The sequence below is a fragment of the Passer domesticus genome, chromosome Z (genome assembly GCF_036417665.1).
Source record: "Passer domesticus isolate bPasDom1 chromosome Z, bPasDom1.hap1, whole genome shotgun sequence".
Lineage (NCBI taxonomy): Eukaryota > Metazoa > Chordata > Aves > Passeriformes > Passeridae > Passer > Passer domesticus.
This window is the reverse complement of record NC_087512.1, coordinates 7,384,347-7,397,194: the sequence shown is the minus strand read 5'-3', so window position 1 is coordinate 7,397,194 and position 12,848 is coordinate 7,384,347. Positions and strand designations below refer to the sequence as shown.

The 12,848-nt window shown below is 42.6% G+C and overlaps 1 protein-coding gene across 15 annotated transcripts in view; it reads right to left on the bottom strand.

Annotated features, from left to right (window-relative positions):
* CELF4 (CUGBP Elav-like family member 4) overlaps positions 1-12,848 on the bottom strand; it is a 692,304-nt gene that overhangs the window by 84,985 nt on the left and 594,471 nt on the right. For all 15 annotated transcript variants that reach the window (XR_010354139.1, XM_064405438.1, XM_064405445.1 and 12 more), the window contains exon 5: positions 11,355-11,434. Coding sequence is in view for 14 of the 15 variants with exons in the window: in XM_064405438.1 (XP_064261508.1) it covers positions 11,355-11,434 (80 nt within the window). In the remaining variant the exon portion in view is untranslated. The remainder of the gene's footprint in view (positions 1-11,354; positions 11,435-12,848) is intronic.

Below are 12,848 nucleotides of genomic sequence, written 5' to 3'. Positions count from 1 at the left end.
TTAGTATGCCTCTCGAATCAAAGCCAGGTATCTGAAAAACCTAAACTTAAAAGCAGAGTTCTTCAAACACTTTTTTTCAAACATTTTTCAGCTCAGTCTATGAATGATAAAAGTCCTCACAAAATCATTCACCTCCCTTAATGCATTATGAAGTGGGAGGTATTGTTACACCAACAGACTAGAGATTCTTTCTTGATATTTAGGACGGTGAAAGCAGGAAATAATTTTTTTTTGTCTATGTGAAGAAAAACATAAAATTAAGAAGCCAAAAGAAAATGTGGTATATTTCCCCTTTCTAATAAGAGCAACATGGTTTGAAAGATTAGGTATGTTTAGTTCCATATTAACTAAATATATACTTCCTCATAAAATATACTTACACCAAAAAAATCCCTTAATATTTTTTTATAAATTATTATTACTATTAAAACCATATATGGTAGCTGCAGTACAGAGACCCATGCATGATCTTTCCATTCAGTTAAACAAGCAAGGATGAACATAAGAGAAGTGGAATTATTCCAGGGTCATAATGTGAATTGGCTATTGTCAAAACAAAGTAGAATCTCAACCAAGTATGGAGATCCTGATCCTTCAGGACTCTGCTCACAAGAATTCCACACCTCTTTGGCACCTGAGGATGAGGTCATGAACAGCCTAAGATGACTTGGGGAAAGAAAGAGATTTGAGGGAGGGCTGGCAACCTGGGCAGATATATTTCAGCTGTTCATATGACAAAAAAGAACATTTCCATGGCGCTGCATTGCCAGCAGCCTGCACATGACTGTGCCTCCCAGATCCCTGTCATGCTGCAAGACTCCAGGCTATCGTGGTGTAAACCATGTTGCTCAACTTAGATAGCAAAAGATTTGAATTTTTGCAGCATGTTTAAACTGAAGATCTCTGAGCACTGTCTAGCCATGGGCTGGACCAGATGGGCTTTAAAGGTTACTCCTAACCCAAGTTTTTCTATGATTCCACAGTTAATTGAGAAAATATTCTGCTTTCAGGGAGGTATCACCCATGCTTTAACACAGATAAATAGATGGTCAACTGAAGCAATGAAATGGTGTAAATTCAGTGCAGCTCTCCTGGGTTTTGGTGAAATAAGAAGTTGAAGGTTTATGTTGAAGGATCTGCCTGTGCTGCATTCCACTCTACTAAGACTGAAACATTCCACCTTCACAACCACTATTCCTGTGAGCACCATACCAGAGAGACCTTTGGAATGGGAAGTCAAACATGCTCTTCCATGTGATTTTACTTGCCAGTGGCCATCCGAGGCAAAGATTTTGGTGTCTGGTAGGATGCTTCATATTCATGACTTCTTTGAAAGTCATTGTTTTGATTCTTTGTTTTGATTCTTTGAGGACATCTTTGTCCTCTAAAAATTAATTTTGAACTTTATAAAACCCATTTGGAAAATAGCTACTGCATCACTAATGCTATGTTTTGCACAGGGATAGCATCCTACCATTTTCTAAGATCTTTCTGTTTTCCTCACAAGAATGCATGCTATCAGTACTGAGCACACACCTGAGCAAGGCTGGGAAGGAGTGAATTAAAGGGAAAAAATGAGAAGCATCCAGAGTGATTGAATGCTGATCTAGAGCCTACTTAACTATGTAGGAATCTCCCACTGATATAAATGAGGCTTAGATCAAAAGATACAGGAAGAGAAGAGGAGGAAGAAAGAAATGCCCCCAAAGCAAGCAGAAGAGGTAAAGACAATGCTGATATCTTTAATCCTTATTAGAGGAAGGTGGTGATGCCCAGTGGAGCTACCTCCAGTAGGCCAGGAACTCCCTTGGCAGGCAGGGACTGTTTCATTTCTCCCAGGCTGGAGGCTTGTCAGTGGCTCTGATATCCCAGGAAAGTCATTGCTTGTGAATTATTTTAGCCCCTGAAGTGCTAATCTCACACAGATTGGACAAGAGTGGAGTGATCTCACACAGATTAGGCAAGAGTTGAGTAGAGCAAGAATTGCAGGGGCTGCTGTTATCACCAGGACCTGGGCAATTATCAGGAGTGGCATGATCCTCTTCCTGCTTCCCCATGGCCACTTCCACAGCTGCTGATTTAAAGCCCAGCACCTCCTGGACCTGTGAAGGGATGGGTGGGTGCCAATCAAATATTTTCTTCCAGATTGAGGTAACGTGGCTCACAAGCAATTACTGCTTGTGTCCTGTTTGGAGGCAGTGCAGGCTGTGGGTCAGAGGGAGCAGGGAAGCCCAGGGAAGATGCCCACTGATCTCCCTCATGTCACTTCAGTGTCCTGCTGGATGACTGTGTGGTTTTGGAGGTGTAACCAGACAAGAGAAGGCCAGCTTTGGTGCCAGCATGATTCACACCCTGTGTCAGGCAGCCAGGCTGCTTGGATCTCTGCTCTGGGACCCAGAAACATGATTAATTAGTTAATTTATGAAACTATGGGAGAGGCAGAGAACACAGTCTTACAATTTTACTTTTTATAGGAAGAATTAAGGAAAATTATGACAAAGATGGGAACCTGCTGTCCCAAAGCTTATAGAATCAGCAGTCTTGATGGAGGTGCTGGGTTGGGGTCTATGAGCTTTATTCCCCCCTCCATCCAGAGCCCACTGCTCCATGGAAAGCAAAGATGAGCTACCAAGAGTCACTGGACTTTGGTGGTAGAAATGGCTGCACACTCACATGTAGGTATTACATGTTGACTGCTTTTTTCATCCTTTATAAATGTTGTTTAAGTAGCATATTCAAAAAATCATTCATTACTAGAAAGAGGCCCAGGCCTGCTGCTGGTGACTTATTAATGGCTTTCTAAGTTATTACTATTTTTTAACCCAAGGAATGGACGTGCTGTGTTTTGCCCTGAGTTAAACAAGACAGCCTCTGTGTTGCACAAAAACATTGCAAGGAATGTGTGTCCTTTAGAGAGTTCAAGATCGACAGAAAAGAGAAAAACAGGGTCAGAGTCGACATCTCAAATTTCACCCATCAGTTTTTCTAACATCAGTGGCGTAAAACGAGGCCTCAGTCCTCTGCATTAATTTGGCAGGTGGAGTAGCAGTGATGGTACCTCACTCTGGGCTAGGCTTTTTCACTTTGGGCAATTAGCTTTCAGCCAAACTTGGGTATGAGTCATGAAGGACACTTAGATACTGGAGTTTCATCAACTTTCAGCCTGGGTTACCTCTGAGAATCTCCTTCTCATGTTTCTGTGATCATGTAAAAGAAAAGTCTAATGGATTTTCCATTTCCTATTTTAGTTTCAAGAAGAGGAGGCTCAAGGGGAGAATTTATGGCTCTTTGTGACCACCTGAAAGGAGGTTACAAGGTGGGGACTGCTTTTTCCTACTATGGCTGCAATGGAAGGTCAGAGGAAATGAGACAGAAGACATCCTGATTAGATATTAGAAAAAAAATCTCTGTTAGGGTTGTCAGGCTTTGGACTATATCACCCTAGTGGAGTCATTATCCCTGAAGGCATTTAAGAGGCATCTGGGTCTGGGTGATGTGGTTTAAGAGTCAGAAAGGTGGTGCTGGGTTGATAGTTGGACTTAGAGATCTTTTCCAACTTTGATGATTCTGTGATGCTGTGATTCTATTTACCCTGTCAGCCTGAGGGGCTCAGTGACTCTGTCTCTACTGACTCTCACAATGTGGCTTTTACTAACTGAGAAATTGAGCCCATGCTGGAATCTCAATGAAAGTGAATTTTGTTGGTTAATTAATATTCTGAATGGTGGTCTGTTTAGTTGTTATCTGTTTGTACTGTGGGTTTGTCTATGATTCTGTTTATGTTACCAGGATGTTTTGAAGACATTTTCAGTGAGTGACAGGATGAACTGAAGGCTTCAACTTTGATATTCTCAACTCTGTATTTCCCAGATATCAATAAATAATAAGATTTAGATTCTCAGGTGTTCACTGGTTACTACTTCTCTAGTGGAACCAGGAACAAGAACTGCTGTCACTTGGCTAAGAACAGGCGAAACATATAGATTCATTATGCAAAAGACTTCTTCACTCCCATTCATTGGATTGTTTCTTTTGCTTCTCTCTTGTGTCTTGTCTATTAAGGAGACATTCAGATGATGTAATTGCAGGCATTTTGGGAATCAATGCTAAACCTTCAGCTACTCAAGACAGTCTCTCTGAAGTCCTAGACCCTCTCCATCAACAGTAACAAAAATGTAGATGACCTTGAAGTTTTATACTTTGACTGACACTTCAAAGTAATTCATCCAGCCAGGTTAACCCTGGCCTTTAGTTAGCAAACTGCTGAGTGTAGGAGCTGTCCTGTCACAGGTTTTTATGGTGTTTAGCACACAGCAATTTTCTCTAGGGACAACAGTAACCACATTTCCAACAGCAGTAGTCTGAGAGGATGTATACCAGCGTTTCTGGGAGGATGAAAATAATGTTCTAGTTAATGAGAGACCTGCAAACACAAAGATGTGGCTCCATGCACCTGGCTCACAGATTTGGGTAACTTCCTGAAGAATGTGTCTTGATGGAAATGGAATGCACTACAGCTTTTAAACAGCAGCCTCACTACCCCAACTTCATGGAAGTGACAAACCCTTCTGAGCACTAAATGCTGCCATCAGCCTGAGGGGAGAAGGGGAGTGTGCAGCTGGATGTGAGTGCGTATTTGCGAAGAAGGGAGGAGCGATGAGGAAAGTTTCTCCTATGAAAGAAATGATCTAATTTGAAGCAAGTCCCTCATGGGAAGAGCTGTGACAGAGGCTGCTCTGTTCCTGTTAATTTTCACAGTGCAGCTGTCAGCGGGTCTGTAAATAGTACTCTGCGAAGCCAACGCTTCCTATCCACACATCAACCATTCAATTAACAGAAGAACAGAAGAAGGAAATAAAGTGCACCACAGCCTTCTATCACGGCTTTGATGTTTTCCAGCAATTTATGAAAGTGTACACAAATCTAATTACAAGCCCCACTGCTTCCCATTTACATGGAGCTCCTCAAGTTCAGAGCTGTTTATATCAAAATAATTGTTAAAAATACCTCAGCTGATCTACGGCATTGTGGCCCCCCACTCACCGGAGCCACCAGGCTGCTCCTCCCAGGGAGTTCTTGCCGACTCAGTGCTTTGGTGCAGCCTGCTCCTGCAGAATCTGCTTCCCCACCACTTCTAAGTGCAGCACCCAGGCTGCAGCTTCATTGTGCCCACAAAGGCCCATTTTCCTCCTTTTCTCCACCCGCTCAGAGCTTCTTCTTGTAGACTCTGCACTGCTTTCCCCTCCACCTCGAATTCACCTAAATATTCCTCTGCTGTGTTAGTGGGGGGTGAGCACAGCTGTTCAGCTGGTTTCCACAGTGGGGCTGTGTCTGAAGGCAGCCTCACAGAGCTCTGCAAAGCCATAGCTGCACCACGGGAATGCACAGCAATAACAGCAGCAGTCATTAGTGTCACCTGGGGGTGGTTTCCTTGGTGGGGTTCCTGAGCATCCAAAGCCAGGAGGATGAGAACCAGTGCCCCACCATTTGCCATTAGCTTGAAAGAGGCCACTGCCAAAGGACAAAACCACCTGTAAGTGCTGGTTTAGTGCCTGGCATCCCTGCCCATGCCAGGGTGTTGGAACTAGATGATATCCAGGGTCCTTTCCTACCCAAACCATTCTGTGATTCCGTGATTCTTGGGACAGTTTTTGATACTCTCATGTTTAAGTCGCTGGTACCTGACAAGCCAAAGAGGTGATAAATTCCTTTAGCTTAAATAATGGGAAAAAGATCTCTAATGGTATGAAGGGATGGACAGTACATTGTCTAAGGAAAGAAGACAATTTTTTCACCTGACTGTTACCCATGTTACCTGGGAGTTTTTGAACTATGGGTGGACTTCCAAAGAACATGATGGACAGATGCACAAAATCAACCTCATTCAAGGTGTTATGCAATTCATTTTTTCATGCTCAGTAAAAAGTGTAAAGTACAACAACTAGAGATCTAATCTATATGTCATCTAACAACACTGAGCAATAATTACATAATTTGATATCAGTGGTTCCTGGACAGAGATTTGAATTTGGTTTTGCCATTTGTGTTGATAAGAGCTGCATGGAAAAATATTTAAATGAAAGCCTCCAAGTTAACCAAGTTGTGCATTGCAACACTACTGTTTTTTCAAAGTTCAGCTAAACTGAGTCTTTCTCTGAAAGGCAGACGTCTGTTCAGTGCTTGTATCCAAGTCTCACATTTTCCCTTTTCACAAAAGCAAGGATTCCATCTGAAAAGTAATTTTCATGGAAAATATTCAGCCAGCCGGAGATAGACTTGGAATGCTATTGCCTGGATGCAGAGGAAATGCAGTGCTTTGACCAAGCTGCTGCAGGCTTCTGTAGTAAAACAAAGAGAGGATTTGGCCTGTGTGGCAGGAGAAGCCACCAGAAGCTGGAGGCCTTGATGGCCTTAAACATCATTAATTAAAGAAAGATATGGAATGAAGATAGTGCTGACAATTAGTGTGTTGAGCAAGTTCACAGCACATCTAATGGAACAGGAGTCAGGGGACTCTGCTGCAGGATCCCTGGTTTCTGAATCCCAAATTGCTTTTTCTGGGCAACAAACATCCAGGACAGATTTCAGGTCTCTCCACACTGAATGTGAAGTGTTCACTTTAAGCTGCACTGGCTTTATCTTTAGTTTTTAAGAACTGGTCTTTTTTTCATTCTAAGTTGCACTTTGGATGAAGATCCACTATTTTGGAGCTGGAGTACGGTAGCAAATTGATGCCTAAAATTAGCTAAAAAGCACACTTCTATTTGGGCTTGCCTATTAGTTTGACAGGTTTCAAAATCTATTTCTGTAAAATAAAATTTCTCCATAGGTGTCTATTTCCCTCTATTGATTATAAGAGAAACTTAGATGACAAACTTAGATGACAACCTCACACATGAGTTTCCTAACCTCTGGATGTCTCAAATTAGGTTAGATGAGTCCCACCTCTGGTATTCAGTCTAAGTCTGTTATTGAGTTATCCATTATAATGGGACAGGCATGCCCAGAAGGTGATACTGCCTGTCCTAGCTCAGAAAAAGTAAAGAATGCACAAATCTCTGGAAATGTCTCTCTCTCCTTTCTGCAGGAATCCTAGAAGATATTGAGGATAGGTCACAAACTTTCAGACAGTTAAAGATAAGTCAAGCACATCACACTCTTCACTTCTTCTCATCCCTGTGCAGGAAATGTACACAGTACAGTTCTACCCCTTGCAGGAATGAATTCATAAACAAAGAAATTCCAAGTTGCCACAATGGGCAAGATGGTGAAAAGGATGCAAAAATACTCTAATTTTTAACCCTGTGTAGCTTCTGGGTAGGATAGTTACTGTGACTTAAATGTGTGTGACTCTGCCCTCTACTCCACTCTCTTGAGATCCCTCCTGCAGTGCCGCATCCTGCTCTGGGCCCCAAACACAAGAAGGACGTGGACCTGTTGGATTGAGTCCAGAGGATACCACAAAGATGCTCAGAGGGCTGGGACTCCTCTCCTGTGAAGACAGGCTGGGAGAGCTGGTGTTGTTCAGGGTGGAGAAGAGAAGGCTCCAGGGAGATTTTGTAGCATATTCCTGTGCCTAAAGGGCTACAAGAGAGCTGAAGAGGGGCTTTTGACAAAATGGTCTGGAGTGACAGGATGGCAGGAATAGCTTCAGACTGAAAGAGGGCAGGCTTAGGTCAGCTGTGAGGAAAAGATTTGTTACTGTGACAGTGGTGAGGCAGTGGAGCCTGCTGCCCAGAGAAGCTGTGGGTGCTCCATCCCTGGCAGTGACCAAGGCCTGCTTGGATAAGGCCTTGGCCAACCTGTTGCAGTTGGAAGTGTCTCTACTCCTGCTAATGGACATGTAGGTGATCTTTCAGGTCCCTTTCAATCCAAACCATTCTATGATAGTCCAACGAAGTTTTGGGAAGATTTTTTTCTGTGTGGGTGGATGGACAAGGCCACATCTTAGATTAGTAAGATGTGTTCTGCAGAATGACCCTTCTGCAATTTGGCTGCTGTCCAGGTATGAAGACATGGGGAGAAGGAGAAAACCAAGTGAGGACGATGCCTAGGAAGGAGCATGACTGACAGGTAGAATGATAATATTGTCCACAGTGATTGAGAATGAAGGTGGAGGATAGAAGAGACAGGTTTTGGATGGAAAAGTTCAAGAGCTCAGTTTTATACACATTGAGCTTGTTCTGACAGCTAAACATCCACCAGGAGACAGAAAGATGGACCTAGATTTTGGGTTGGACAGGAGTCAGTCCTGAAGCAGAGAAATTAGTTAAGCAAGCTGTCACTACAGCAATAGCAGCTGAATTTGTGTTGGTGGAAAAGGCTGTTAGGGACAAGACTTGGAATAGGAAGAGAAGAGAATGATAGGAAGGGACCTGTTTATGTCCCCATATGGATGGGAAACAGAGACAGGAGGGGATGGAGTAATCAAAACTAAAAGTACAGAACATATAATTACTGTAAATATATTAAAAATACAAGCAAAAGTACATTAAGATTATGATTTCTTATAAAGGATGATATAGAGATCCAGTAAAAGGGTCTCATAAAGTTGATGAGATAATAGAAAATATGATCTAAAAAGACAAAAAAGGCAGCTCTCTTGACAAGTAGGTATAGAAGGAACTTCGTGCCTGCTCAGATGTAGGGGATTTTGGGTAGCTTATTTCTAAAGGAAATTGATTGTGTAAAAATTGGAAAGATTTAGACTTGGTGGACCCTTAGGAGAAGCAAGTGCCTTGCATTGAGAAATGGGTTTGTAATGGCTGATGGTCAGGCACTTGTCCAAGGTAAGGTTAATTAAAAAAAAAAAAAAAAGAAAAAGAAAAAAAGAAAGGAACTTTCATAAAAGAAAGTTGCCTTTTGAAACTATTAGGCAACATATGTTGTGTGAACAGGAAGTCACAGTAGAGCAATAATCCTGACAGCTGTGGAGAAACAGGAGTCTGCCGCAGGAAGGAGCGGCTCGAGACCTGACAGGAATGATGATGGTTGCCCTGCTGGTGGTACACGAGGACAAACCAAGAGATGCTGAAATTGGCTGAGCCACAGCAACAACGTTGAGTTGGCTTCGCAGCCAGGCAAATGAGGCCAGTCCTAGTGGCGAGAGGAATGGAAGGGGGCTGAGGGAAGATGGCAGAAATGCCCCGCTCCCTCCCAAGCAGGATGGGCTGCGGCAGCATCTCACCACGAGGTGGCTGCATTTCCCTGTGAACGTCCAAGGAATCCCCAGCAACGCTGCAGGCCCCCAAGTACCATGAAAACAAGAATGGGCACTGAGATCCTGGCAGGATTTGACCTATCTCATTCGAAGAGCCTTATACATTTTCAGCCTTATAAATTTTCAGCACCTGTTGTGCTCCACGTCTTCATTGAGTGTTGGTCACTCTGCAGGTCCTCACAGGTCTGCAAAGACATGGTAGCAGTGTTGTGCCTGCTTGTAGCTCATGGGAGACACAAGGCAATGCCATGTAAGTTAGCTTATAATGAAATGAATTTCCTCCTAGCTTTTTCTGTGCGCTATGAGTATGTACTGTGAGGTTCAGCCAGTCCATGGAAACTTGTGAAGCTATGGAAACTTTATTCTAAGATGGCCACCTAGTAAAGGATAAATTGCATTGTTTTTTCGGATGCCCAGCTCTGGTTATTAAAGAATATTTCTATGACAGGTGTTTGAGTTAGATAAGTCAAGAGGACAAATGGCCCCATAAAATTGATCCGTGAAGTGGCCAAATTCTCAGGTGTTTTGTATATCCTAAGGTCAGGTGATACCACCAGGAGGAAGTCATAAGTTTTTTCCAGGTGGCTGTGACATGAGTATATTTTTCTAATCCAAAGTGTTCTGAAAGTAGGAAGGGAAAGGCCTGGGGAGGAATAATGATATTTTGGATATACTAGATCTAGACAAAAGCTTTAACTCTCCTTGAGTTTTGTCTGTTTTTTCATGTCTTCCTCTTGCCTTTGTCACAGGAATTTGCAGGATTTTTGGGATGAGGACTGACTTTTTACCAAACATTTTTGTGGTACCACACCCTACTGAATGAAATTCTTGATGTCAGCTTATAGACTCTATCACTTTGGGTCAAAGTTTGAAAAAAAGTTACTAAAAGTACCTCTTTAACCTGTCTCAGGAAAGATGTCCATAATATATCAGTATGGGATATCAGCATCCAGCCCAACATCTGTTTTTTTTTTTTTTAGGAGGAGCCTTTTAGGAAGTAGTTCTTAAAAGTATTTAAGTACTTCAAAAAATGGAGACCCCATATTTGAGGAGACTTTTTTTGGTACTCTCACTGGTAAATATGTACCATTTTTAAACTGATTTGTCTAAGATAGGGTTCCAAAAAATGAGATCTTGATAGTTTGCTACTTTTAGAAACCTTTTATGCTTGTAAAGAATTTCCTTTTTCATCCCTGCAAAGATCTAGAGAAAATCTGTCGGGCCCATTTTAAACTTATTTGGATAAATTCATGAATTTACATTAGAGTCTCTTACTGGAAGGGAGATTTTACACTCTCAAATATTTTTAATTGAGCTTTCTTGTATCCTTTCCAAGTTGTCAACATGCTTCTTAGTCTTCCATGATTTATACTGTGAATAATTAGTAATAAAAAGAATACACTATTATAATAAACCAAAACAACTTGTACCAGATTTTCTTCTCATACTGACAGTGGAATGCCTTATATCCTTCTCTGTCTCATGGTGGTGCAAAAATATCTATTTGCACAGAAATACAACCCCATTTCTATTTAATTGAACAATCAGTCTTGAAACCCCATATGACTAGAAATTTGTGTAAGTGGACTGATCTCTCAGATATTTCCTGGAAGATCCAGTAACTGGTCTGACACAGGTTGGTACTTTTGTGGTAACAGAGACAGGCACCCATCACTGCTGTGATTTGTCTCTAGCCCCTACAACCATGATGTGGACATACTGCTCTCTGCTGAGAGCTGGCAAAAAGTTCTTTATCCTTTGCCTAGAGACAGACACTCTCTGGGGAGGTAAAATGACAAAAGCCTTACACACCAGTTTATTCCTCTGAAACTTGAATAGTTGTGCCCATGGCAAGTCTGACCCAAACTTTTTGGCATGTATGAAACATATGTCTTTTTTTCAGGACATCAAAACTGCTGATGGCAGAACACAGCACCCAGTGGGGTTCTGTGCCTGTGAGGACTGACACTGCCATCCCAGCCTTTCCTCTGCTGAGTTAAGCACACCCAAGGCCCTGGGCCTTCCTGGATGATGAGTTGCAGAGAACAGATTAATAATTTCTCCTCCTCAATCAGGCCACAGGGCAGCCAGGGCTGGCCCAGTTCTCACTTGCCTGTGTTACAGAGCTACTCACCGGCATTGTCTGGCTGCCATGCAAGGCATTGATGGCAGCTTGGGCCTCTGCATGTGAAGAGTATTTCACAAATGCACACCCTGCAAGAGGAAAAAAAGAGCATAAGAAAGTTTGCATGAATACCATGAAATTCCATCTGGCTAAGTATCCTGTGCTCAGAACTGCCCAATAATATGGTTGGGAAGACAGTAGAACAACAAAAGTGTCCTGGTCCTTTTTCAGGGTCCAAACCTCAGCAGCCTGAAGACTTCTTAAGGCTAAGCTGCTCCCAGAATTCCCACACTACCTGTAGTAAGTACTGACAGACACAAACTTAGCAAGAACATCTTGAATCGAGTCATGTTTTGATGTCCACAGCTTTCCATGGCAGAATCTTACACAGTTTTACAATTTATTGAGTGAAAAAGCTGTTTCTTTTATTTATATTAGACCTAGTGATGAGTGTTCCTCCCTCTGTAGTTGTGAGAAAAAACATGGAAGCATGTGCAAGTTACTGGAAAGCTGCCCATTCGTGACACAAGCAACCACAGGACAAATGTACAGAAGGTATTCAAGTTACTCCAAACCCACAAGGTACCTTATAATTTCAGTGCTTGGTAGAGCTCTGTGACAGACTGCCCAGAGCTTGTCTTGGCTCCAAGCCACTTAGGTCTGGCAAAGCATGAGACACCTTCTGGTGAAGTAGCAGGGGTGGGAGAGGTACCCATGTGTTGATTACCATCCTGCCACCTCTAAAACTTGAATCTTAGTTTTTCATAGCTGCAAAGTCAGTGTCTGTGTAGGTGTTCTCTTCTGGACATTAGAGAAATGTGGGCAGTGTTTCTCTGGCCTGTGTTGCTGTGTGGGGAAACTCACACCGAACTCTTACATAAGGTTTCAGGGCAGAAAGGTGCATTTATGGGATGTGCTGGAGTGCAAAAATGATCAACACTTCAAAGGGTTACATGCACTTCTAAGGTGGGGGAAAGTATTGCCAACACTCCCAGCCACAAGCAAACTGACTCAGAGATGGGAAGGGTAATTTCCATATGCTAAGGCAGTTTCTGGAACAGATTGGGAGAGATCTGAGAAGTTTTGGCTTCCGTTCCCTTCTATTACTACCAATGACTTTTGAGCTTTTAATCAATTTGCAAAGCCCTCTCGGTTTTCCTGAAGGGATGCAGATTGCAGGGCATGGGATGCCTGTCCTGACAGTGGGATGTCTCTCCTTCAGCCCCTTTACAGCAAGTTTAGGGAGTCTTCACACCATGTTGGATCCCTACAGTGCAGGGTAAAAGTACAAGAGATGCAAAGTAGAAGAATGAACCCCAAAGGTCCCTAAAATCATCACTGAAAGCTGAGAGAAGTGAGATTGAAGAAAGCAGTGATAGCCTCTTCTAAAAATAAGCTACACATATAAAATATCTTACAGCTCACTTTGAGGGCTGTTCACTTTGTGTTCACCCTCAGCACTGTGCTTGTGCTGTATTTCAGGAAAGGCCCAATGATTATTGC